Source organism: Hyperolius riggenbachi, chromosome 4, assembly GCF_040937935.1.
Source record: "Hyperolius riggenbachi isolate aHypRig1 chromosome 4, aHypRig1.pri, whole genome shotgun sequence".
Taxonomy (NCBI): Eukaryota; Metazoa; Chordata; class Amphibia; order Anura; family Hyperoliidae; genus Hyperolius; species Hyperolius riggenbachi.
In genome coordinates, this window is record NC_090649.1 from 428,735,770 (window position 1) to 428,763,397 (window position 27,628).

The following is a 27,628-nucleotide window of genomic DNA, read 5'->3' on the forward strand; positions in this document are numbered from 1 at the left end:
GGGGTGGTTAATTATTAAAAAAAAAAAGCACAGAAATTGTATTTGTTTATTTGTTAAATAGGTAAGCAACTGTTCTGAAAACAACATCAGAGAAACTTCCGCAACTCGTTTTAAAACCATGATAAAAAAAGTGACTCCTGTCTAGCAGGGACATTGGATTGTGAGCTCCATCGGAGATAGGACAAGTTCTATGTACTCTGCAAAGCACTGTATGATATATTGGTGCAATAAAATGAAAAGATTGAGATGTAAAATATGAGCCTGGCATCCTCTTAACTGCCATCTTCCTTTTCTTCTTTCTACCTTCACTATATTATTTTACTTTACTTGATCTCACCTATTGGCTTCCTCAAGGTGGTTAACCCTCAAATACTTTTTCCCCATCTTCGCTCTATTTTTTTGTTTCCTTCTTTAATCTCCAGGCAGACAATTTAACCACTTGCCGCCCACAGTGCTACACCCCCCCCCCCCCCCAAAGACCTGGCCGTTATTTGTAGTACTGGGCTGTGCAGGCTTTTCAGCCTCCTGCACAGCCCAGCTTGGGAGCCCAGCGGTCGGACTCGCCGCCTTTTTTTTGTCCCTAAGGGGACATGCCGCCGGAGGGGTCCGATCGCTGCAGGCTTTGCTTATTTTTTTTATTTTTTTTTTTAATGCAGCCTCAGCGAGGCTCTCTCTCTCCCCGTCCCCCTCCCTCCCCTTCCCTCCTCCCCTCCGTGCAGTAGAATTTGAACAGGACGGCGATCCGTCCTGTTCCGCCTCTCATAGGCATCAGCCTATGAGAGGACGGCGCTCCCCGGCCAATCAGAGGCCGGGGATCGCCGATCTCGTACAGCGCTGCGGCCCCTGGCAGCGCTGTACGCTTGTAAACAAAGGGATTTCTATCCCCTTACGTTTACAAGCAGCCTGCTAGTCACGATTGGTGGCTAGCAAGCTATTCACGGAGCAGCAGGGAACGATCGCGCATGGGCGCGGCTGTTCCCTGGGAAACTGCAGCCCCAGGACTTGACGCCAATTGGCGTTAGGCGGTCTTTAAGTAGTTAAAGTTAATGGGAATCGCTAGAAAAAAAAATCAGCCAGATACTTACCTAAGGAGAGGGAAGGCTCTTGGTCCTATAGACTCTGCCTTCCTGCTCCTCCCCCGGTCCACTCCGTTAAGCTCTGGCTCCCGTTTGAATCCCATGCTGCTGAAGGCTTCGGAAGTCTTCGGGACGTGAGTCCTTTCTAAGACATGTGGCTCCATACTGCGCCAGCGTGAGTGTGCGAGAGAGGGCACTCGCACGTGTGCAGTATGGGGCGGCCAGTCTTTGGGAACCCTTGGGCTCCTGAAGACTTCTAAAGCCTCATTCAGCAGGAGAGAGAGAGCAGCATTTGACCAAATTGATCGGATACTGCTACCGGGGAGCCAGCACTGGAACGGGGACCGTGAGAGGAGAGGGGAGGCTCTATAGGACACAGAGCCTGCCCTCTCTCTCCTTAGGTAAGTATCTGGCTGATTTTTATTTTTTTTTATCGATTCCCAATGACTTTAACCAATGGTTAAATATACAGAATATTGAGGAAAAACGCGCACAATTGTCTCAAACCAGATAAGATCAGAAAAGTCTCACAATTCCAAGCACTGAGGGAATTTCCAGAGGGTCCTGTCAGACACTGTCCCAATGATCTTTATCCTTGGACAAACACTTCCACATGTAAGGGAGAAAAAAACACAAATATAGCGTAATCCTGCAAGTAAGCAGACTCCTCCTCAAAGAGAAAAACCGTCACCAGGATCCCTAAAGTGCCAGATACTAAAAAGACACCTCTAAACCAGTACCAGTGCCAGGACACCCCCCAAGTGCCCGCACTCACCTCCTAGATCTCCGGAGGTAGGATTGAAGGTATATGGGGTTTTTTTTCCAAAGGTATCTCAAATCCTTTATTGCAGCTTGCCCATCCAACTAAAACTTAAGGACAGCGGATATAGCGTAATATTGCCAATTTATTAAAAAGGTTAAAAACAGATTCACTCACAAGCCTTGCAGGGTAAACAGCGTGTATCAAAAGACAGTTAGAGTCCCCAGGAACCGCTCAGCTGCTTTAGCGTCAGATCCAAGCTTGCTCCGTCTCCCCGCCGGCACTACTTCCTGGTCCAGTCACGTGCATCAAAGCTCCGCCCTATGCATTTCGTCAATACGTTGACTCATCAGGGGCTGTTGATGCACGCGTGACTGGCTGAGTTATACCAAATAAGCTCCTCCCCTCCTATGCGCGCTGCCAAAACTAAAAAAAGGAGATTAAAAAAATATAAAAAGGGATTTTACATTGCGGAAACCCGTAGGATCCTCAGATCAAACCTCTGAGCGCCCCCTCACACAATAGTAGCCTAATCTAATACAGATACACATACTCCTATTCTACATCAATCCCCAATCCCCATACATATTTCAATAATGTTACTTACAATCTATCTACTTAATGCCTTAAGAACAGGCTCATAGCACATAAACCTGTCCATAAATGTATCAAATATCCTAAAGCCTAACATTATCCGTTATTAATAAAACAATTTATGTCCAGGTCTATATTAAGACCTTTAGGTGCTGCGGATTCTAAATCATGAATCCATCTGGTTTCCTTCTTGGATACCTCCCTCACTTTATTACATCCTCTCCATGATGGTATCAACTTTTCCACTCCACAGAAAAACATTTTAGTTGGGTTGGATCCATGTTTATCCTTAAAATGCAAGGATACACTATGTAACATAAATCCCTTTTTAATATTATTTATATGTTCTCCAATACGCTCCTTAAGCGATCTGGTGGTGCGGCCCACATATTGTAAGCCGCACTCACACCAGATCACGTACACAATGTAAGTAGAAGAACAATTAATGTGATTACGTATTTTGAAAGTTTTACCATTTACTGTAGACACAATCTCCTTTTGTTTGACCGGCTTTGCCTCCCTACAGCACTTACAGGACCTGCAGGGAAAAAACCCATCGGACTGCCAACCAGTTAGACCTGCTGGTCTAGGGGGTGCGACACAGCTGGGGGCTAGGGCATTTTTTAGGTTCTAAACCTTCCTATAGACAAAAGATGGTCTCGGAGGTATTGCTCCCGCCAAAACATCATCTCCCTGCAGTATACCCCAGTGTTTGTGGAAAGCTCTTTCCACCTGTCTGAATTGTGTGGAGAAGTTGGAACAGAAAGCAAAAGGGTCATATCCATCCTGGGTTCTATCCTTTGAGGAATGTATTAGGGGTGTTCTGTCTAGATTGGCCACCTCCTGTTGTATTCCCTCTAACCATGTCATATTGTAACCCTTTTCTCCAAACCTCTGTTTAAGAACCTCAGACTGGAGGATATAATCTTCAGTTTTAGAGCAATTCCTCCTAATGCGTATAAATTGTCCCTTAGGAACTCCCTTCAGCCAATTGGGGTGGTGACAACTTGTGTTCTCTATGTAGCCATTCCGGTCGGTTGGCTTAAAGTAACTTTTGGTCCCAAACCTGGTCCCTTCTCTCTCTATCACCAAGTCCAGGAAGTTAATACTTACCTGACTGCTCTCTGCAGTCACCTGAATATTAGACCTCAGTCCATTAACATCCCCTATAAATCTATTGAACCCCTCCTCATCCCCCTTCCAGAGGATGAGGAGGTCATCAATATACCTTTTCCAGAGTAATATTCCATCACCCCCCAAAGCAATGGCCTCCTCCTCCCACAGGGCCATGTACAAATTAGCTAGGGACGGAGCAAAGGCCGCCCCCATTGCGCATCCGTATACCTGTCTAAAAAAGTCCCCCTTATGCCAGAAATAATTCCTGGCAAGGGCAAAATCTAATAATTCCATTAAAAAATTAATTTGTGCTGTAGGGAGTTCCGATCCACAGGAGAGAAAGTGTCTCGCAGCTTCGACCCCCCCCTTCATGGGGAATGTTCGTATATAAGGAGCTTACATCTGCCGTGGCAAGAATAACATTCCCCTCAATCTCTAGGCCATCCAGGACCTGCAACACATGTTTAGTGTCTTTAAGGACCCTAGGTAGTCCAGGGATCAAAGGCTGAAGAAAATGGTCCACATACTGTCCCAGCCTATGTATTAAAGAACCTACACCACTCAAAATTGGTCGACCAGGGGGGTCGATCATAGATTTGTGGATCTTCGGTAACTGGTAGATGACTGGTACTCTGGGGGCAGAAGGGACCAAATAGTCACACTCCTGTTTACCCAAGAGGCCAGCCATCATACCTTCATCCAACAATAGGGATAGATCCCTCTTGTATTTAATGGTCGGATCCCCAGACAGTTTCTCATAGGTACTAGGATCATATACTAACCTATCCAACTCTCTAAAATATTGTTCCTTAGTTAAAATCACCGTACCACCCCCCTTATCAGCTGATCTCACTACGAGATCTTTCTCTTTTAATAATTTGTCTACAATCTCTTGATGATTTTCAGTTTGTCTCGGTCTAATCTTCCTGAGATCCATCAAAACACGATCCTTGAAGATTTCCACCGTATTTCTATTTGAAGTATCTTGAGGGTTAAAAGTTGAGGCTGTTCTGAATCTAGTTGACCCTCCCACATTATTGGCTCTACCATTTGGACCCTCCTTTTGCAAGAAATACTTTTTAATATTTAATTTACGAGCATATTTATGTACATCAATACGTGCGTGTACGCGCACTCCCGGCCGCGGATTCGGTAGTCAGGGAATCAATGTATCGGACTATGAAGTCCGATCACTGATTCCTCTCCCCCGCTGAAAAAGCGACAGCTTCTCACGGAAGCTGTGCTTTTTCTGGCCATTCACTTCCTGATGCGCCACTCTAAGCGTGTGTTACGCTTAGAGTGACGTCATGTAAACAAACTCATGGCCGCCATCTTGTGGCCAAAAAGTAATACTACACCTGAAAATAAAAATTAATTAAAATCAACACACATTTACATTATAAATCTATTGTTTACCCCCCACCCTCCCAAAACTACCCAAATAAAATTTTTACTATAAATAAAAAAAAACATTACAATAAAAAAAAAAAAAACATGTAAATATTTACCTAAGGGTCTAAACTTTTTAAATATCAATGTAAAGATGAAATATTTCTATATTTTTTTTATTTTAAACTTGTTAATAGTGATGGATGCAAAATGGAAAAAATGCACCTTTATTTCCAAATAAAATATTGTCGCCATACATTGTTATAGGGACATAATTTTAACGGTGTAATAACCGGGACATATGGGCATATACAATACGTGAGTTTTAATTATGGAGGCATGTATTATTTTAAAACTATAATGGCTGAAAACTGAGAAATAATGAATTTTTCCATTTTTTTTTTATTCCTCCTGTTAAAATGCGTTTACAGTAAAGTGGCTCTTAGCAAAATGTACCCCCCAAAGAAAGCCTAATTGGTGGCGGAAAAAACAAGATATAGATCAGTTCATTGTGATAAGTAGTGATAAAGTTATAGGCTAATGAATGGGAGGTGAACATTTCTCTCGTGAAAACCACGGAACCTGAATGGGTTAATAACGGATAATGTTAGGCTTTAGGATATTTGATACATTTATGGACAGGTTTATGTGCTATGAGCCTGTTCATAAGGCATTAAGTAGATAGATTGTAAGTAACATTATTGAAATATGTATGGGGATTGGGGATTGATGTAGAATAGGAGTATGTGTATCTGTATTAGATTAGGCTACTATTGTGTGAGGGGGCACTCAGAGGTTTGATCTGAGGATCCTACGGGTTTCCGCAATGTAAAATCCCTTTTTATATTTTTTTAATCTCCTTTTTTTAGTTTTGGCAGCGCGCATAGGAGGGGAGGAGCTTATTTGGTATAACTCAGCCAGTCACGCGTGCATCAACAGCCCCTGATGAGTCAACGTATTGACGAAATGCATAGGGCGGAGCTTTGATGCACGTGACTGGACCAGGAAGTAGTGCCGGCGGGGAGACGGAGCAAGCTTGGATCTGACGCTAAAGCAGCTGAGCGGTTCCCGGGGACCCTAACTGTCTTTTGATACACGCTGTTTACCCTGCAAGGCTTGTGAGTGAATCTGTTTTTAACCTTTTTAATAAATTGGCAATATTACGCTATATCCGCTGTCCTTAACCTCCTTGCCGGTTATCCCGAGCTCAGCTCGGGGTAACCTGCGCAGGAGGATATCTCAGGCCCCGCTGGGCCGATTTGCATAATTTTTTTTTTTTGTTACAAGCAGCTAGCACTTTGCTAGCTGCTTGTAACTTCCGATCGCCGCCGCTCGCCGCCGATCCGCCGCAATCCGCCGCGCCGAGTCGCTCCCCCCCGCCCCAGAGCCCTGCGCTGCCTGGCCAATCAGTGCCAGGCAGCGTTGAGGGGCGGATCGGGATTCCCTATGACGTCCCGACGTCCATGACGTCGGTGACGTCATCCCGCCCCGTCGCCATGGCGACCGGGGAAGCCCTGCAGGAAATCCCGTTCTCAACGGGATTCCCTGCATACTCTGATCGCCGAAGGCGATCGGAGTGGGCGGGGGGATGCCGCCGCTTAGCGGCTATCATGTAGCGAGCCCTTGGCTCGCTACATGATTTAAAAAAAAAAAATTTAAAAAATGTGCGGCGCTGCCTCCTTGCCGGATTTTTTAGACCGGCAAGGAGGTTAAGTTTTAGTTGGATGGGCAAGCTGCAATAAAGGATTTGAGATACCTTTGGAAAAAAAACCCCATATACCTTCAATCCTACCTCCGGAGATCTAGGAGGCCAGTGCGGTGAGTGCGGGCACTTGGGGGGTGTCCTGGCACTGGTACTGGTTTAGAGGTGTCTTTTTAGTATCTGGCACTTTAGGGATCCTGGTGACGGTTTTTTTCTTTGAGGAGGAGTCTGCTTACTTGCAGGATTACGCTATATTTGTGTTTTTTTCTCCCTTACATGTGGAAGTGTTTGTCCAAGGATAAAGATCATTGGGACAGTGTCTGACAGGACCCTCTGGAAATTCCCTCAGTGCTTGGAATTGTGAGACTTTTCTGATCTTATCTGGTTTGAGACAATTGTGCGCGTTTTTCCTCAATATACAGTATATATATGTTTACACAGTGACATTGAGAAACGCGAACCACTAATATCTGTTGTTATTTCCTGAAGCGCATATTGGGTTTGAAATGTTAAATATACAGAGCCCGATGATCCTGAAGCAGGTGCTTTCAGTGCATTTTTCATACAGCCTGACCTGGGCCTCACTATAGCACTAGAACCCCCGCACATGCGTAATTCAGGGCTCCGGACCTCAAATTACTTTTCCCTCTGAGATGCTACTTCTCAGAGAGGGGAATAGTATTTTATGCCACCGTCATTCAGCTCACCCTGCTCCCAACTCACTGGTGGCGTACATATCCAGTACATACTCTGATGATCCCGCTATACACTGACATAACACCTACAAACCTCTGGAGGGCTCCAGTAACTGTTATTAATCTGGATTAAGACTCTTATGTTACAATGGTAGGATAGGAGGCACCAAAAATTAACAAAATATCTAAAAACAGTTTGAAATAGATGACATATATTAGCTTACCTCCAAGAATCACAAAAGGCATGTGTCAAAAACTTTTTTAACACATAAAAAATGTGTTTTTCATTAACTGCTGTCTGCATCCTGAGGTCAATAGGGTGCTTGGAAACCTGAGGGCCTCAGCAGGAGCACCTTTGTACCTGACATGTTGCTTCGGCTCCGTCACAGGCTGCCATTATGCCCTGGCATGTCAGTGATGATTGTCACACCTAACACTCCATTCCCTATCACCCCGTACACACATTGCAGAGAAGCAAAAGGAGCAGTGTAATATTAACTTGCACCAGTGCTAATTCAGATCTCCTAAGTTCACTCTGTGCTGCCATACTCTATCTCCGATTGCAAATCATGTGACTGGGTACAACAGCATAGAGTGTGCGGCTTCTGGAAAACACTAAACAGACCCGACACATCGCTGGAGAAGGTAAATATTACACTGTCCCTGCACTACTCTGCAGAAGGGGGAGAAGCAGTGGCCTAGCAATAGGAATGCAGAGGTGGCCCTTGGGCCAGAGGGGCTCACTAGGGGTCCTCCTTCATCCATATTATTAGCTTTTTATTGGTGCTATGCTGATAATGAACTCCTATATATGTGCATTGCATAGAAGTAATCATTAACAAACTGTTTTACTCTACATAGACTTTTCTGACACATCAGCTGTCCTTGGTTGGTTTTGGTGCTCCATATCAATAGAGTCCTTGGGGCCCCATGTAAAAAACTTTCAGCGGGGCCCCACGCTCCTTAGTTACGCCACTGGGGAGAAGTAGCAGGCCTCATAACACACCTGCAGTCGCGGCACTATAGTTACACCTATGGATGCAAGTCTGTCTAGGCTTTAGATCGAACCACTTCATATATAAATAATATATATAATAAAAGAAAAGCAAAGCTTCAGTCGATTGAGTCTCACATCCGAGGAAGGGCGATTCCTGAAACATGTTGTGTACCCCCTATTGCTCCAATACAGCTAGTGTTTGCTGAAGCCATTAGTGTGCCATCTCCATATTTGTTCTTTTAGTATCTCACCAATTAGTAAAGCCGCAAATAGAGAATGACAGCCAAGAAACTATCCTGATACTTTCCCTGTAATTTAAATTTTCACTGCGTTGTACCTCTGAATCCCTGGCACGGGGCACATGGCTGTCTCCTTTCTCTTTATTACAGCTGACAAAGTTTTGGGCAGCAGACTCTGTAGCATCTGGTCTTCAAAGTCTGCTACACGGCTGGCAGAAATGGTTCCAGACTTCAAATGTATTATATGCAGCTCACTCCCCAATTGGCGGATGCTGCAGACACTGATAGCTCAGTACAAAGAAACATTCACAACAATAATCCGGTTCTATACAGTATATCTGAGGCACTGCAGAAATTATACACCGTACTTACCTTGTAAATCTCTCATAAGTTCAAACATTCCAGGATAATGAACCTGAATTTCATCTGTGTCCTGTACAGATAGGAACAGTCAGCTGATTAAAGAGGAACTGTAGTGAAAATAACATAATAAATTAAATTGCTTATTTTTTACAGTATTAATTTATAGATTATTTAGTCAGTGTATGCCCATTGTAAAAAAATGTCTCTCCCTAATTTACATTTTGAAATGTATTACTGGTGGCGACACCTTGAGGGCCCTTTCACACCGGAGCGGTCTGCATACCCCGAAGCAGGAAGTGACCGCAAGTGCGCGTCACTTCCTGCTTGGCCCAATGCCAGATGGGAAATACCGTGTAGAAAAGCGGTATTCCCCCGAAACTCCTGTTTTTTTGGTGGTGCAGTGGCCGCACCACCTGTTTGCAGTGTGAAACCGGCCTTAGTCCTTCCAGGTGATGTCTGTGCATAGAATTCTCAGTAAACAAGCCGCAAAGGAAGATACTGTATGCTTGGCTGTTGGAAACGGACGTTATTTCCCACAATGCAACAAGGTTCACAGACAGGAACAATCAGGGCCTTGGTACTGACATCACACTGGGGGAGGGGTTTCATCACAATAGCAGCCACACAGACCCCCCTGATAATTATTTGAGAAAAGGTAAAGATTTCTCAGGGGAATGGGGATATTGGCTACTGATTGAGATGAAGTGCAATCCTTGGTTACACATTGACCCTGAATATGTGGAGCAGTCATACTCTAAGTTAAACAATGGCAGTAAAGTAAGTAAAGCACAGTCTGGCATTGCAACCACTTTGGGTATTTCAGCTTAGATGACTGAGATCAGAGAGTACAACTTTGGTAATCTGTTTAAAATGATAACTGTAGTTTACTTTGTTCTTTACAAAATCAGTAACCACTAGCACAGGTTCTACTAACAGACTAAAATAGCACAATTGAAGAGGAACCTTACTAAATCCCGTATAACAATTTAAAGCGGACCTCCAGTGTAAAAATAAAACTCACGCCATCAGCACAGGCAGCTGAAGTTAAAACAGTATCAGGTAAAAAATGACCACTTGTGCCATAAAATCTGTTTTGTTGGTTAGCCACTCCCCCCCTTGCAAGGACTACTAAGAGATTGTGTCATCTGTGGTGACACAATCTCTGAAGGGTACTCTTCATCTACCTTTGGGGATGAGCCAACCTATCTCAGAGCGAGGCGGTAAGGAAAGAAGAAGTGCAGTGCCAGCCAGAGTATTCTGCATTCCAGAGATGCCACAATGCATCCCTGCTGCTTAAAGGACAACTGAAGTGAGAGGCATATGGAGGCTGCCATATTTATTTCCTTTTAAACAATACTAGTTGCCTGACAGCCCTGCTGGTCTATTTGGCTGCAGTAGTGACTTAATCACACCTGAAACAAGCATGCAGCTAATCTTGTCAAATCTGACAATAATGTCAGAATCACCTGATCTGCTGCATGCTTGTTCAGGGTCAATGGCTAAGTATTAGAGGCAGAGGATCAGCAGGGCTGCCAGGCAACTGGTATTGCTTAAAATTAAATAAATAAGTCTCCATATCACTCTCCCTTCAGTTGTCCTTTAATGAAGTAGCCCACCTTTGCTGCACTGGGTAAAAAAAAGAGGGACAGTCATAGTAAGTGTCATTCTGGCTCTTTTTCACTTTGAAAAATACAGTGGAGATCAACTTTAATGCATTGTTTATTTTACAATAGTCATTTATAAATTATTTAGTCAGCATTTGCTCATTGTAAAAACCTATCCTCAACCAGATTTACATTCATAAATGTATCACAAGTGGTGACATATTTACTGCTGGCAGGAGCATAACTGCGGAATGTTTGATGTTGTGTTTCTGAAGTGAGCAGAAACAACACCCAGTCTCCCAGAGTGCTCTGGAAGGGAAAAGGCTTTGTGATATCATAGCCTAGGTTAAGCATCACTGGGAGGGCGGAGCTACACACCAATATACAAACAAACACAGAAAATGTATAACGCGCTTTCCTCCTGGCGGACTCAAAGCGCCAGATATACAGTAATCTATACCTATAAGAAGTGTTTCTGATGCTGAAAACAGGATAATTCATGTTAAAGTGATCATGCTGAGTAATAACATACAAATAAGATATACGTTTCTTCCTGAGTAAACTGAACCATAAATGACTTCTCTCCTATGTTGCTGGCATTCACAGTAAGTAGCAGAAATCTGACATTACCGACAGATTTTGGGCTAGTCCACCTCTCCATAGGGGATTCTCAGCATGGCCATTATTCTTTATAAAGACATTTCTTGAAAATGATTAATACAAAGATGCTGGCCAGCCTTCCTGCTCGCTGCACACTATTTTGGCAGTTGGATGGAGCAACTGCCATTCACCAAGTGCATTTTGAAAATAAAAGAAATCCCTGTGAACTCCCCATGAGGTGATGGGCTAGTCCAAAACCTGTCGGTTCTGTCAGATTTCTACTACCTACGGTAAGTGACAGCAACATAGGAGAAAATCAATTTATTATTATTTTTTATTTATATAGCGCCAACATATTCCGCTGCGCCTTATGGCTCATTGTACTCTGGAAGAAATGTACTTCTTAACTGTATATATGTTTACATATATTTAAAATTTTAACCACAGAGGTCCATTAATGAATGTGCATCATGCATGGATCGTTCAGACACAGTTTGGGGATGGACCACTATAGAGACATGCTCCTAGGCATTAGTCAAATAGCTTGTACTGCCAATAAGGGGGCCAGGAGGGATGCAGGGCACAAGTATGCAGTTTCTGTGGTAAGAATACAATGTGCATGTTTCTCGCTCACTCATCTGCGTTGTTTAGGGATGTATTGTACTGGATCACTAAAACCGGTGGGGGCATCTGTACACACACTACAGCCTGGGCTTAAGAAAAATGGAGCCTAAAAACTTGCCTGAAAATTGTCTGGTGTGTATATGAGGCTTCTTGTGAACTCGCAGTGAAACAAAACTGACGAGATAAACAACTATATCTATTCTATTCCAGCACCGCACCGGGGGAGCACCGCATGTTAACCCTTCATTTGTATAGATTCTACCTGTAAAAATAATTATTTAGTTGTGGAAGTAGACAATTTGGGTGCAGCCGCTAGTGGACAAAATGGGCACCAATATAAATTAGCGGCAAGCAGCACCCAATAACCTCTATTGTTTTTTGTAGAAACGTATGATAAAAATACTGGTTTTGCAATATCTGACTCCCTACATTTTAACTGTATAAAATGTACATTAACTGTATATTCTGGAATATACAATTTTTTTTTCAATTACTGCTCAATGCTGGTTTGTCGGTGCGTGTGTGTGGTTAAAGTTAGGCATGTGGGTGGTTAAGGTTAGGCGTGGGAGTGGTGCTTAAGGGTAGGCGTGGGGGGGGTGGTTGTGGTTAGGCATGGGGGGTGGGCGGTTACGGTTATTGCGTGGGGGGGGTGGATGGTTATGGTTATGCGTGGAGGTGGTGCTTAAGGGTAGGCGTGCGGGGTGGTGGTTAAGGTTAGCTGTGGTGAGCTGGTGGTTAAAGAGACTCTGTAACAAATTGTTTATCTTTATTTCTTCTATGCTATAAATTCCTATGCCTTTTCTAATGTGGTCTGGCTTACTGCAGCTTTTCCTAATTGCACAGTAGCTGTGTTATCTCTGTTATATGATCTAATCTTCTCTCTATAGTCGGCACAGTCAGGCTGAGGCAGTCAGACTGGAATGTGCAGGGCTGCTTGTGATTAGCTAGAAGCTGTACACACCCCCTGCAGGCTCTGTGTGACTAACACACTCTGCTTAGCTGAGCCTATTAGAAGCTGGTTAGTTTGTTTGTAAACACTGCCTAAAACTGGCAATTACAAGCCAGGTTTGCAGCAGAGAATGGCAGAAACAGCACAGAGGGGACCAGGAGCACATAATGAATAGAATGGTATGCTTTTTATTGTAAGAATTTCAGAGTACAGATTCTCTTTAAGGTTAGCTGTGGGGAGGTGGTGGTTAAGGTTAGCTGTGGGGAGGTGGTGGTTAAGGTTAGCTGTGGTGATGTGGTGGTTAAGGTTAGCTGTGGTGAGGTGGTGGTTAAGGTTAGCTGTGGGGAGGTGGTGGTTAAGGTTAGCTGTGGGGAGGTGGTGGTTAAGGTTAGCTGTAGTGAGGTGGTGGTTAAGGTTAGCTGTGGTGAGGTGGTGGTTAAGGTTAGCTGTGGGGAGGTGGTGGTTAAGGTTAGCTGTGGTGAGGTGGTGGTTAAGGTTAGCTGTGGTGAGGTGGTGGTTAAGGTTAGCTGTGGTAAGGTGGTGGTTAAGGTTAGCTGTGGTGAGGTGGTGGTTAAGGTTAGCTGTGGGGAGGTGGTGGTTAAGGTTAGCTGTGGTGAGGTGGTGGTTAAGGTTAGCTGTGGGGAGGTGGTGGTTAAGGTTAGCTGTGGGGAGGTGGTGGTTAAGGTTAGGCGACAGTATTGGGAGGGTTCAGTGAGCGAATAGGGCTGTAGTAATATATCTATATTTTTTGGTCATCTGCACTGAAAAAGTAGAATATCTGTAAATTTACAGATATTCTACTGTGGGGTTTTCTGGCACCCAAAGTTCCTCGACGCCCTTTTGTATGTCCGCTTTTGCATGGCTACAACATTCATAGGCGTTTATATTGCAGCAGTAAGGTGAACAATCTATATATGCTGCAGGATTTGATTTACCCAAAAGAATGAGACACTGATGCTCCTTTTCCGAGGCAAATATGCCACCTGGCATTTGTTTGTGGAAGTGCAGGTGTTATGGAAGATAGAACCCAGCAGCTAAACAAAACAGCAGAGCAAATTATGTGTTCTTTGTTGAGTTCTGCTTATTTAAATAAAAATGTATTTCACAGCATGGAAACTCAAGCTAATTTTGCCAGTGAAAGACAGAAACTCAAAACTAATATCAGATCAGTTTATTTAAATGATACGCATTTAATTCTTCATCACTCCAGAAGAATGCATTCTGAAACATGCTCTTTCCATTTCCAATACAGTGAAGAACATTTGCCGCCAGTGTAGATTATAGTTATTTACTCATGTATGCTTTTTGGTGCGGCAAAAAAATATCCTTTAAAGAGGAACTGTGACCAAGGATTGAACTGCATCCCAACCAGTAGCTGATACCCCCTTTCCCATGAGAAATCTTAACCAAGAGATCACCAGAGACGTCTGTATGGATAATATTGTGGTGAACCCCTCCCACAGTGTGATGGCAGAACCTAGGTCATGACATCACACTGTGTGAGCCTTGTTGCATTGTGGAAAATAACTGCTGTTTCCAACTGCCAAGCAACCAGTATTTCCCTCTGAGCATATGTATATCTATAAAAAAACAGAAAACAACCTTTTAGCCTATCGCATTGGTAGGGTGTGTGCTTATAGATAACGGCAGTTGGTGCTGTCTGGTTTTTTTTTCATGTCTGCCAGTAGTAAAGTTGATGACGTGCAGGCTGATTGTGAATCAAAATTCACTTTGCAGTGTATTGGTTTATTTCTTTCCCCTTTTCACTATTGTTCCTCTTTAAGGTTTTGTTTTTCACACACTCAAAAAAAATTACATGCCCTTACAACCTGTTTTTATGTCTAACCCCACTTGCTGTGATTTTCAAAAAAACGCAGTTCATTCACAAAATGGATTAATAGTAGTTTTAGTATAAAAAATACCAGTAGCTAGATGAAAGTGCACAGAACATTGGGACTACCTAGCGTACACAGGAATGATGTTCATACCTAGACAGCATTGCTTTATGAGTGCTTATTGTCATCTAAGCCCAGAGGAACTTTACTATGTAACTTAAAGCAAATCTGTAGTGAAAAAAAAATAAAAATAAAAATCAGAGGCCAGTTGCATCACTCCGCAAAAAAAGTCATTCATATGAACCTGCGGCAGAGTGTGCTGACAAGGTCATACGCATATTGCTACCCACCCCACATGCCCTTTGCCCAGTGATGTACTCCCTGCTGGACAGGAAGTACGTCACTGGGATTCCTGAGTTTTCCTGTCGTATTCCCTTTGTTTGGCACATTGGCACCACAGCAAATTTCAAAAATCTGGGTCACCATAGACTTGAATCATTTCTGATTATGCTGCGTTGCTGCAGAAGTCGGACGGTAATGAACTGTTGACTTTGTGTTGGATTGGACTCTTCCAGTGCATCGCACCACATTAAGTATGCTAGGCCCCATTGACTTAAATTGCTTTAGCCGCACCTTGCGTCTGCATAAGGTAACGAAACGCAGGTTTTTTTGGACAAGTGTAAAAGGAGCCAGATGCTTACCAATAGAGGGAAGGCTCTGGATCCGATTGAGACTTCCTTGTCCCCTCTTTCCAGTGCCGTCTTCTGGTGAAATTACACCAGTTGGTCGAATACGTGGAATTGGGGGTGGTAGCCCTGGAACAAGGGGACCGAGAGGGGACAGGAAAGGCTCAATAGACCGCAGGGCCTTCCCTCTCCATAGGTAAGTACTCAGATTTTGGGTGCCCTATGGTCACACTTGATTAGCTGGTGCACCGGCTGCAACTTAGTGGCAAGGGAGAGAGCTGTAATGCAGAGTCCCAGCCAGCAATAATGGGCTAGAAGAGGTTCTGTAAAACCTCTGGACCATCTAGAGCAGGCGTCAGGAACCTTTTTGGCTGAGAGAGCCATAAACGCCACATATTTTAAAATGTAATTCTGTGAGAGGCATACAATATGTTTTAAACTGGGACAGTTCGCATGCGCAGCAGAGGGCTATGTTACAATGGTGATGTGTATACAGTTGATCCACCAGGGAGCGGAAGTGTCAAACACGTCTTCAGTTTCTCTTGGATTTCAGCAACATCAGCATTTCCCTGAGAGCCAGACAGGAGAAATACCGACTAACAGCTTGTACAGCTAGCTGACTTGGGGGTTGATTCACTTTGTAGGAGGAGATCCCCACACTTTGGCCCAATAGGCTGCCTGTCAAGGGGGGGGGGGGAGGGGGGCTGATAGACTAAGGACCTTATATAGTGATTGATCTCTAACATGTTGAATTTAGATGTGGCTGCATGGATATGCAGGTTGCTTTAAAGAGAGTCTGAAGCGAGAATAAATCTAGCTTCAGACCTCCTAAATAGCAGGGGCATTTGTGCCCCTGCTAAAACGCCGCTATCCCGCGGCTGCACGAGGGTCCCTGTCCCCCCAAATCCCCTCCGTAATGCGGGGGAGCGCTTCCGCATTGGGGCAGGGCTAACCGCCGCAGCCCTGCCCCACGCGCGTCTGTCAGCGCGTATCTCCGCCTCTCCAACGCCCCTCTCAGTCTTCCTTCACTGAGAGGGGCGGGGGAGAGGCGGCGATGCGCCGCTGATAGACGCGACTGGAGGCAGGGTTGCAGCTGTTAGTCCTGCCTCCAGGAGCGACCAAATGCACGACCAAGTCGTGCTGGGGTGGGTTTGGGGGTGAAGGGACCCCCTTTGTGCGGCGCGATAGCGGCGGTTTAGCCTACTTTGAGCTCTGAAGCGAGATTTATTCTCGCTTCAGAGTCTCTAAACGGCTTGCACTTTTGCAGCGGGGCGGAAGGCGTCCCTAGTTGCCGATGTTTACACTAGCAACCTACGTGAGTGGTTGACATCTGCGCTCACGTGGTTGCATACGTCGTCCCAGTAGGCGGCCGCTTGGACGGCTGTGCGAGAGGCAGTTCCCCATCTGGTTCGCCGCATACTGTAGGCGTGACCAGTGGGAGATGTCATCTGCTGCCTCTCCGTGACTGGTCGGCATTTTAGTGCGCTCGGCTCTGGGTTACGTTCCCTCCGCCCCGTTGCGTAGGAGGACACGTTCGTTTGTACGCATGACTGTCTGCACTGTTCTGATGAAGGGGACCCTCTGTGGCCCCGAAACAATTGTTAACCTTAGTGTTGACATGTGATTGATATTAAATTTTGCTCATTGAGAAGCTGGTGTGCTGACCAACCTATCTACTTTTTAAAGAATAAAAGGGCTTATACATAGATGGTGCCAGCTACAATCTTTGTTTTGACATTTGGAATTGGAGTGCTATATTTCCACTAGCCTGGCACATCGCTTGTGAAGATAGCTGGTGTGCTGTCCGAATACAATTGTCTATGGGAGTCAATGGCACCACGAAAAATCTTTAAAGATGGTTGCAGTGCAGCGTGTGCGCAGATCAGGGGAAATTCACGTGATGCATTCCCTGTCCTGTTAGCGCGTTACTGTACAGGGTCACACAGGACCAAACTAATTGTAATAGCGTAATAGTGTGGTGCAGTAGGCTCTTATGCCATGTGCCAATTGCACCACACAATGGGCTTGATTCACTAAACCGTGATAACTCAAATATCACACCTTATCAAAGATATCACACCTTATCAAAGATATCACACCTTAACAAAGTTAACAAGCTTTATCAGAGTAGCATAGCGAGTGCTACGAACGTATGCCTGCTAATTGGCAATGGCACTCGTCCTGCCCTAAACCCCTGCGGGTTCGTAGCGCTCGCTATGCTACTCTGGTAAGGTGTACTAACTTTGATAAGGTGTGATATCTTTGATAAGGTGTGGTATCTTTGATAAGGTGTGATATTTGAGTTATCACGATTTAGAGAATCAAACCCAATATGTGGAAGGACCCTTAATCTTTTATTCCTCATATTTTGCTTTATTGGTTGTGGTTATTCTGATCACGGTTGTCATCCTGGTATATTCCACTATAACTTACCACGGTCAGCATGTTAAAGCCGGCTCTTCCCAGCAGATTACCCAGATCACTGACAGCAGTGAATGGAGATACATGAGGTGAAAATCCTCCTTCCCTTTCTATCTCTGCCAGCTGTAAGGAGCAGCGCAGCTCATATAACGTCTCTCCACCAAACATGGCACCAATGAACACTCCATCTTCTTTAAGGACACGCTGTATCTGAAGACAGAACATTTACTGCATTAACTAAATTTACAAGACTGTAAACAGGTTTTCCAGTTAGAACAGGGTTACCTAGCTGCCGTGTTACTAAGAAAAATGCACTTCTAAAACTCCTCATCTCCAGTAGCACATGCAGGCAAATTAAAGCTAACCTGAAGTGAAAATAAACTGATGAGATAAACAATTGCATCTGTAGCCCTAATCCCAAATGGCCTTACTTGGAATCCCGTATCTTATGTCATAAGGATTATACTACCAAAACTAAAATTTCAACATCTACTCTTAGTTACATAAAAGAACATTAGTAAGCATTCCCACACATTCCCTGTGTGTAAAAACCTTTATTTTCACTGCAAAGAGCAGGAGAACTTCGTACATCTCTGGCCATTGGCAAATGTAATCATTGCCAGCTGAAGCTCTCTTAGGCATGTGTCTTCATTCTTCATTCTACCCTCCTCTTTCCTGCTGAAGTGACTCAGCTGTTGCCAGGGTGAGGAGTCTGTTTAGCAGAGGGAGGGGGGCACAGTAAAGAAACATTCCTCAGAGAGCTTCAGCTGGCAATGATTACATTTGTCTTTGCGATGACAAGATATAAGCAAGCTTCTCCTGCTCTCTGCAGGTTTTTACACACAGGGAATACCTGGGAATGCTTTCAAATATACTGTATAATACACTTATATGATTCTAAAAATAGGAAGGCATGTGCTGGCTCAATCAACTAGAGCAGGCATGTCCAAAGTACGGCCCAGGGAGTCAAATGCAGTCCATCGAGCCATTTCTGGCCTGCAGGCCATAGCCAAGGTGCCACATGCAGGCACCAGCAGCAGTAACAGCTATTGATTAGCAGCTGCCAATGTGCCAGCTGCACTAACAGGCACTGATTATAGCAGCTGCCACTGTGCTAACTACACTTGGTATATGGGGTATTTCACATGGAAATGTTTGGGAAAAAAATGTCACAAGCATAGTGTACCTAATGGCAATCAGCAAAAATTGTGCTTAATTTCACTTGTTTGGCCCCCTAGCTCTCTCAAGAATGGCAATATGGCACTTGGCCTGAAAAGTTTGGCCACCCCTGACCTAGAGAAAAAGCTTGCTGTATAGAGACCAGAAAATAGCTCCCCCTCCCCCAAGGCATCAATATGTCACAAACCTCACTATACTTGCGTGTCTCAGGATCCATCCCCTTTGTCTGAAAATCACATTACTTTACAAAGCTTTAGGCATGTCAAACTGACTTTTAGATATATGATATAGCTTTCACCTGCGTTGAATTTGTGTCTGGCTGAACTTCCTTATAATTCTGGGCCTAGTTACAGTTACAACAGTTTTATAGTTAAAGCAGATCTAAACCCTTATGCTGGGTACACACAATGCTATTTCCTGTCTGATTGACAAGAGATTATTTCCGTCTGATCTGCTCCCGTTCAATAACGGGATCAATTTTCTAAAGTTATCACAGGGAAATCGATCCCATTATCGATCGGGAGCAGTTTGGAAATGTATACATGATGCAACTTTCTGTCAACAAAACCCGTCGATGGGATGGGAAATTGCATCGTTTGTACCCAGCATTACACAGCACACAATTTATTCCACATATAGTTCCTGAAGAAACCATCTGCTGTGTGTTCTGTGTTTGTTTAGCCAGATCAAAGTGTCTAACCAGTTATTTTCAGCAACTATGAATATACTGCATGAGGCAGCTCTCCCCATACAGTAAGCACGAACGCTTAACCCTTTCAGTGCTCTCTACAAAGTGAAATAAAGTTAAAACTTCCTTTTTTTAGGATTTCCATAAATTGTTATTAGAAAATGTCTTCCCATAAAAGTTATCATGCTGTGGCTAATCTTTTAGAGACAAAAGAAAGTTCTGAGTTTAGTTCCACTTTAAGTTTGTATATTGTGGAAAACTGTATAATATTTGAATATAATTTCTTACCTCACAGAAAGCTCTGGGAAGATCATTCACCCAGTGCAAGCTAGAATAAAAAGAATATGGCTAATTACGTAATGATTAGACAAACACCATGTGATCATTGGCAGCCAATGGTAAGTTTGCTATCCTGTAGAAGTAACCTGAGGTAAAGCCACAGAAGAAGGGATCTGAGTTTGGTCACTGCACAGGCCCTGTTTGCAGGGATGTTATGGTGTACTGTGCAGAAGTCCAAACACATTAGTTGAGAAAGGGGCTATAACAGGTGGCTACAGTCCATATGAGCTTTTGGGTCCATATAAAGAACCAGTCTGACTACTACTTTATGAATATATATTCTCAAATGTTGAAATATGTATACAATACATTTTTGGGCCCCTGTGTTATTAGTATCAGTATTAAAATTGTGCATTTATATAAAGCTGACATTTTCCACAGCAATTTCCAGAGTCCACTGAATAAATATTTGGTTAAAGTCATGTGTTGTCACACATCTGAAAAAGTGAGCGAGAGCTTGGCGTTCTAACACTAGTTACCAGTCCAGCCTACATAAATAAAACACACGCTGCAGAAGGAAATCATATCATATGGGGGATATGAAAATGAAAATTTGGAGCTGAAATATTAATAGTGGACAGTAGCTGTGGATGCAAGGAAACTTAAATCACCTTGTCTAGAAAATGACAGCTGGCTGTTGGCTGAACTGGCAGAATAAATGAAATGACATTACATTTCAAAACAGAGTAATACTGATTCCTGTATCACCAGCACAGTGCGTGGTGCTGTACAAATATGTTACAGACAAATTACATACACAAATGAGATAAATATAGAACAAAAGACACTTATGTAGCACATCTTATGGCAGCTGGATGAAATGCAAAATAAGGAACATGGGGGGGCTATGGGGGTAAAACTCCATGAGATTACTGGGGAGGGAGGGGGCAGCTAGAAAAAAAAATCATACAAATGGGTTTAAAGCAAACCTAAACTCTTCTACAGGAGAAAAGGAAACAGAGAAATCCACCCTGTGTTTATTTAGAGACAGCAGCCGGTCTAAAGGGGCCCATACACTGGTCGATTTCAGTCATCGGTCGATTGATTGATTCTATAGAATCGGTCGATCAGAAATCAATTCTATCCAATTCCCCATTCAATCGATTTGCGGTTGATTTCGATCGATTTGATCTATCTGACAGGATGGAAGATCTGGGTCGATCTGCTGCTGGCAGCAGATCCATGGCCCATGGAGTTGCATTGGATCTAATGGTGCAGTAATGCCTTCACATCGATTTTCAATAGATTTCATTGTGAAATCTATTGGAAATCTGTTCCTAGTATGTGGCACACGTCAGATTCCTGTCAGAGTCGACTTGACAGGCATCTGACAGAAATCTATCTGATGGTCGATTCTGCTGCAAATCTATAAATGTATGGCCACCTTAATTCTCCCTTATCTGCAAATAATCATATGTGTAATTTGAGCTGTCAGCTCTGTCTGAACTGTGTTGAAGTGTGTGCAGACTTCTGTGCTAATATGCAAACACAGCAGGTTAACTCTTTCTGTGCTCCCATGAAACCAGGAAATAGACACTGCAGATTTATTGTAGGAGTTCTGTAAGCTGTAACAAATGTCTTTCTTTACAGGTCATTATGCTGTGGTTTATATTTTACAGCAGAGAGGAAGTTTTGGGTTTAGTTACGCTTTAAACACATATGGCCTCAATTCACTAAGCTTAACTCCTGTCTTTAATAATTCTTCTGAGCTGTTTTAAAGTTATTACAATTATATCACCATGGTGATAACTGTAAAACAGCTCAGAAGAGTTATTAAAGAAAGGAGTTAAGCTTAGTGAATTGAGGCCATACAGTTCTTGTGGTAACAACATTCTCAAGTAAAGACAATAGTGTCTCAGTATCATGTATGTGTACATTAAGATATCAAAACCTTATACCTTAAACTGCTGAGGACGAGGTCAAATGTATTATCTTTAAATGGCAGAAACTCCTCATCCACAATAACATTGACTGTTGGAACTTCAGAGGCTGTAGATTTCTTCTAGAAGTAATAAGAGAAATCACACAAAGAGCAGATAAGTATATCAGTAACCTGTGCAGTTCCCAATAAACGTTTCCAATACAGGCTGAATGTATGTCTTACCAGAGCCACCTCACTCACGTCTGCTTGAAGCAGCTTTTCCACAGTTTCCTGGACATAAACATAGCACAAGAAATTCATGATTTTCATTCCTAATACTGATACTCTTAAAGAGGAACTCCAGTGAAAATAATGTAATAAAAAAAGTGCTTCATTTTTACAATAATTATCTATAAATGATTTAGTCAGTGTTTGCCCATTGTAAAATCTTTTAAATCCCTGATTTATATTCTGACATTACCTGGTGACATTTTTACTGCTGGCAAGTGATGTAGCTGCTGCTTGCTGTTTTGGCAGTTGGAAACAGCTGTAAACAGCTATTTCCCACAATGCAACAGGGTTCACAGACAGGAAACTGCCAAGAGTACGTACTCAGAATTTCTTTGTGGGAGGGGTTTCACCACAATATCAGCCATACAGCGCCCCCTGATGGTCTGTTTGTGAAAAGGAATAGATTTCTCATGTAAAAGGGGGTATCAGCTACTGATCGGGATAAAGTTCAATTATTGGTCGTAGTTTCTCTTTAAAGAGGAACGGTCACGAAAATCTTAAAATGTAAAAACGTTAAATTAAAGCGGAATATAACCCTGCATTTCAACTTTGCTCTAAAAAATTATTTACAGCATATTATATGCAACCAGCATTTTTTTTTTTTTACTAGACCAGCAATGGAAGGGTTAAACATAGAGGTTTTAAGTTCCGTGGAGAGATATGCAGAAGTTCAGATTGCTACATTCTATTTAGGTAAATGTATCTATTGAGAAATGTTACACACTCTTTGGCTGTCCTCCAGCTCCTTCTCAGTCAGAGTGAGTGAGTCACATTCAACACTTAGATACATTTATGTAAACAAAATGTATCTATGTCAGCTTCCGATGCGTCTGCAGAAATCTCCAAAAACTTTAAAGCTCTGCGTAACCCTTCCAATGCTGGTCTAGTAAAAAAAAAATGCTGGTTGCATATAATATACTGTAAATAATGTTTTAGAGCAAAGTTGAAATGCAGGGTTATATTCCGCTTTAAGAAGTACATTTCTTCCAGAGTAAAAAGAGCCATAAATTACTTTTCTCCTACGGTGCTGTCACTTACAGTAGGTAGTAGAAATCTGACATTACTCACAGGTTTTGGGTTAGTCCATCTCTTCATGGGGGATTCTCAGCATGACCTTTAGGGCCTGTTTCCACTACACGCATATTGGATGCAGAATGGATGGAGAAAAACTGACTCCAATGAATATCTATGGACCTGTTTCCACTAAACGCGATTTTTCTGATGCAGATTTTCCCATAGGCATTCATTGGAGTTGTTTTTTCTGCATCCATTCTGCATCCAATCTGCGTGTAGTGGAAACAGGCCCTTATTCTTTATAAAGACACTCCCTGAAAAAGATTAATACAAAGATGCCGGCCAGCCTCCCTGCACACTTTTTTGGCAGTTGGATGGAGCAACTGCCATTCACTAAGTGCTTTTCAGGGCCGGTTCACACTGATGCTTGGCAGCGTCCTCTGGGCTTCCATTCTGCATCGTCATGTTCGGGGGTGGCGCCAGGCTTCCTGCGGCGATTGTCGGTGTCTTGACCTGACCGGTGGCTTTCGTCAAGATGTGGCGGTGAATCGACCCTAGAAGCCGCATGCGGTTTATTTTCACTTCAGATTTGCTTTAAGTGGTAACCCCTCTCATCTCCTATTGGTTTTGTAGTGACACTTAGGATGTTACTACCTGGTCTAAAAAACATCTGTGATATTATATTCTTTTTCATCTGAGATGTGGTTCACAATGAAGATTACGGACTGAAATCAGCAAGTGTCTTGGGATTGTGGAGCTGAAAGCTATTGCAGGTGTATTTGTGTCCAAGTTGGCATTGCCGTGTGCCATGCGCCCTCACTGAAGACACTGTGTCCAAACTGGCTACTCTGCAGCAGCCTATTGTGGCTTCAGAATGACTGGGGGTGGGTATAGGGAGTAAACAGGAAGATGGAAGAAGTGTGAATCTGTGAATTCAGACAGCCAATACTTTTCCAATATTCTTCGTAAAAACAACTTTTTTTTTTAAACTAAACTTTTTTCATGTGTTATTCATATAAAACAATATTCTATTAAATGAATGTAAAAAAAAAACAAAAACCTGCCTGAACTTAGAATTGAATTCTATGCAAAGCCAACCTGTGGGATACCAGCCATGATGTGTTGGCGTCGGTAAAGACTTGCTGGGAACTTCAGTCCATCGTCAAGCAGAGAGCCACAGGTTGCCATTATCTCCCTTAGAGGTTTGTAATACAAAGTACCTCAGCGCTCACCAGTAGAGCGAAGACAGAATTGTTTTTCACAGTCCTTAATTGTCTCCTGACACTCGCCTACTTCTACTTAAAAATGTATTACAAAGCAAATAGCGATATTAAAATAAGAAGATGACACAAAGCATATTTCCGTCTCGGCACTCTGTCCTGTTATCCTGGAGTTGCTAGCTGGAATGTCGGCATTAAACAGCGTGGTTTATTCGCCACTCAACGACAACACCGATTTGATGTACGGGGAGGAAGCCGACAGATGGTAAATGATATGCGACAGACATTAATGCAAAGCTATGCGCACCAACATTACTATGGACCACTAGAGCTCTCCGAGAACACAAAAGTGATTCCAAAACTAAATCTGGGGGGAGTGTAAAAAGCATCAAAGATAAAACAAAATATAAATATAAAAGAAAAAGTGGCATGTTTATAAAGTATACGCCAAGCCTGCGCTCGTGCCGTAAATTTTGTTAGCCGTTAAGACACAACAATCTCGCTCTGTTTCATAACTGCTGTGTCAACACGGTGAATATGAAGCTCAGCCGTGGAGCTGTTTAGCATCGGTGACAGTGATGACTTGGTGTCTGCAGAGAATGGCTACGGCAAAATGGCTCCCATAAATTAGGCCTGGATTCCATTGAGTGAAAAGCAAGGTGATATCGTTCTGCTTGTTTTCAGGTAAAAATTCCCCAGTCGTACCATGAATCTGCTCTGGACTCTGCGGGTAACTACCGTGTCTCTTCCACGCCAAAGATAGTCCCTCTCATTTATTACGCCAGTAAAAACGTCAAGGGTTCCAGCAAACAGCTTGTCTCCCGTGTTTAGGGATGGATTAAAGTACCTGCAGCAGCCAGCGAGTGGGTTTATATTTATTCGACATCTGCGACAGGTTCTGCAGCTAGTTCATAGCAGAACCATAGATCTTGTTGTCAGGTAGAGGACATTTTAGCCTGTGAAGCCTGTCCCATGTTTGCACTGTTTATATTTTATGCATTTATCCTATAATTACTCATGCTGCTTTATTTAAGACAACAGCAATTTTGGATAAAAACTTGTAAGCACCCCATCAAATTCAGTTAACAATAGCTTATATATACTAACATGCTTACGTTTTTTTTCTTTAGATTTGTGCAAAAGGTGATCAAATTAATTATTCATAACCTTTTTTTTTTCCTGTAACTTGCAAAAATGTGTCAAGCAAGGGTCTAGTATATAATGCAGGAGAGTATTGACGTGTATGCACGTTTATACTGTTCACGGCATGTTTTGTATTGATGTGTATAACCGTCAATACCGCTAGGGAGGTTAAAGAGGAACTCCAGTGAAAATACCGTAATGAACAAAAGTGCTTAATTTTTACAATAATTATGTAGAATTGATTTAGTCAGTGTTTGTCTATTGTAAAATCTTTAAAATCCCTGATTTACATTCTGACATTTATCACATGGTGACATTTTTACTGCTGGCAGGTGATGTCAGTGGAAGGAGATGCTGCTTGTTTTTTTGGCAGTTGGAAATAGCTGTTATTTCCCACAATGCAAAAAGGCTCCCACAGTGTGATTTCAGTACAACACTGATGATCCGTTTGAGAAAAGGTAAAGATTTCTCATGGGAAAGGGGGTATCAGCTACTGATTGGTATGAAGTTCAGTCCTTGGTCACGGTTTCTCTTTAAGAAGGCTATGCATTTTTGTTTTGTTTTTTTATATAACTACGATGGTGTGTCCTTTTTAAAAAAAAAAAAAATTTGCTGGAAAAAATAAAAGTGAAGTTTTAACATATGTTTCTTTCAGTGGCAAAACTACAATTCAAGGGCCTCCCTCAGCAAAACTTTGATAGAGCCCCCCCATTGTTCACACCGCTTCCAGTGCCTCCCCTTGGTGACCATCACGGCCTTGGGGCCATCTCACAAGGGCAGTGGCATAGTTAAAGGGAACCAGAGATGAAGCACCCTTGTGTATTTTACCATATATATCAGTAGGAACATTAGAGAAAACACTTACCCTGCTCTCTGATTCATCCTCATTGCTAAAAGTGTCTGTTATCAGCTGAGATAAGAATCCCGGACTGAGCATTCAGTCTGGGTTTGCAGGGAATAATTATAGCTGAGTCATTATAGCAGAGCCACAAGGGGGCAGGCTTGGGCTTGAAAAGACACCAGAGAAGACAGACTCAGCTATAATCTTTCCGTAGCAAAACTATACTAAGTGCTCAGCCTGGGATTTTTATCAGAGGTGATAACAGTCAGATTAAACAGAGAACAATGAAACAAAGAGCAGATTAGGTGTTTACTGTCATGTTCCCACTGATTTATAAGGTAAAATACAAGAGGGTGCTATGGGCCCCGATGCAAGTTTTACAATGGGGCCCCCCAAGCACTCTATAAATAGCAATTGATACGGCGCACCAAAACCTGCCAAGGATTTCCACAGTGTCAGAGGTGCAAGAAGAGGATGGGAAACAGTGTGTTAATGATTACTACTATTTAAAACATCTATATAAGTGATTAGTACCAGCCCAGGACCAATAGAGAGCTAATATTGTGCTTGAAAAAGGGCCCCTTGGGGCCCCTCTGGCCCAAGGGCCCCGATGCGGTTGCTACCTCTGCACCCCCTATTGCTACACCACTGCACAAGGGTCATAAAACAAGTGTGGCCATCATTGGCCTTCACACCCATAACAAGTGTAGCCACAAAAACACTAGAAAAAGTATAGGCCCCTATATCAGAGGAAAGGAAGGTTAGTAGTTGGGCCCCCACAGCTCTGGGCCCTCTGTAATCACAGGACCTGCTCCCCTATAGTTACACCACTGCTGAATTCATGTTTGCGCTTATGGAAAGATTTTGATACTTTAGGTAGTGGGAAAATCTCTGATGGTTCAGAGGCTTCCCAGATTCCTCTTGATCCCACCTAATGCTGGACAGGACCCTCTTCTTCTTCATGGCGGTGCTCTTGTCTGTGTGCAAACGCATCTGTACTGCTAATGCCCAGTAGCAGGAAGCCGCTCGTGCATGGAGGAAAAAGGCCATCCACAAGCGACTTCGTTCTACTAGGAATGGGCAGACTGTACCCTGCCATGTGCAGTATGGATGCGCTTGTACAGAGATGGTAGAGCAAGCACAGGAGCATATTTAACAAACTCTTGGAGTGAGGGGGCGCATATATTTAGGGAACCTAATACCATGAATGGAATACCAGCTAACCCTTCAAACCCTTTAAAGGGAACCAGAGATGTTCGGCGGTAAAGCTTTTATACATACCTGGGGCTTCCTCCAGCCCCACACGCACGGATCGCTCCCACGCCGCCGTCCTCTGCTGCCTGGATCCGCCGGTACCGGGTCCCGTCATTGTCACGAGTCGGCCGGCAGACGCGGCCAAATG

At 43.3% G+C, this 27,628-nt stretch overlaps 1 protein-coding gene across 2 annotated transcripts in view; it reads right to left on the minus strand.

Moving 5' to 3' along the window:
* Nucleotides 1-27,628, minus strand: part of NDUFAF5 (NADH:ubiquinone oxidoreductase complex assembly factor 5) — a 78,314-nt gene that overhangs the window by 31,326 nt on the left and 19,360 nt on the right. The window contains exons 4-8 of one of the 2 annotated variants that reach the window (XM_068232465.1): nucleotides 21,961-22,008; nucleotides 21,755-21,855; nucleotides 19,806-19,845; nucleotides 17,663-17,860; nucleotides 8,941-9,001 (exon numbers count right to left, since the gene is read on the minus strand). In XM_068232465.1, the coding sequence (XP_068088566.1) occupies nucleotides 8,941-9,001; nucleotides 17,663-17,860; nucleotides 19,806-19,845; nucleotides 21,755-21,855; nucleotides 21,961-22,008 (448 nt within the window). Of the gene's footprint in view, nucleotides 1-8,940; nucleotides 9,002-17,662; nucleotides 17,861-19,805; nucleotides 19,846-21,754; nucleotides 21,859-21,960; nucleotides 22,009-27,628 lie in introns of both variants that reach the window. The other variant, XM_068232464.1, reaches the window with a different exon arrangement.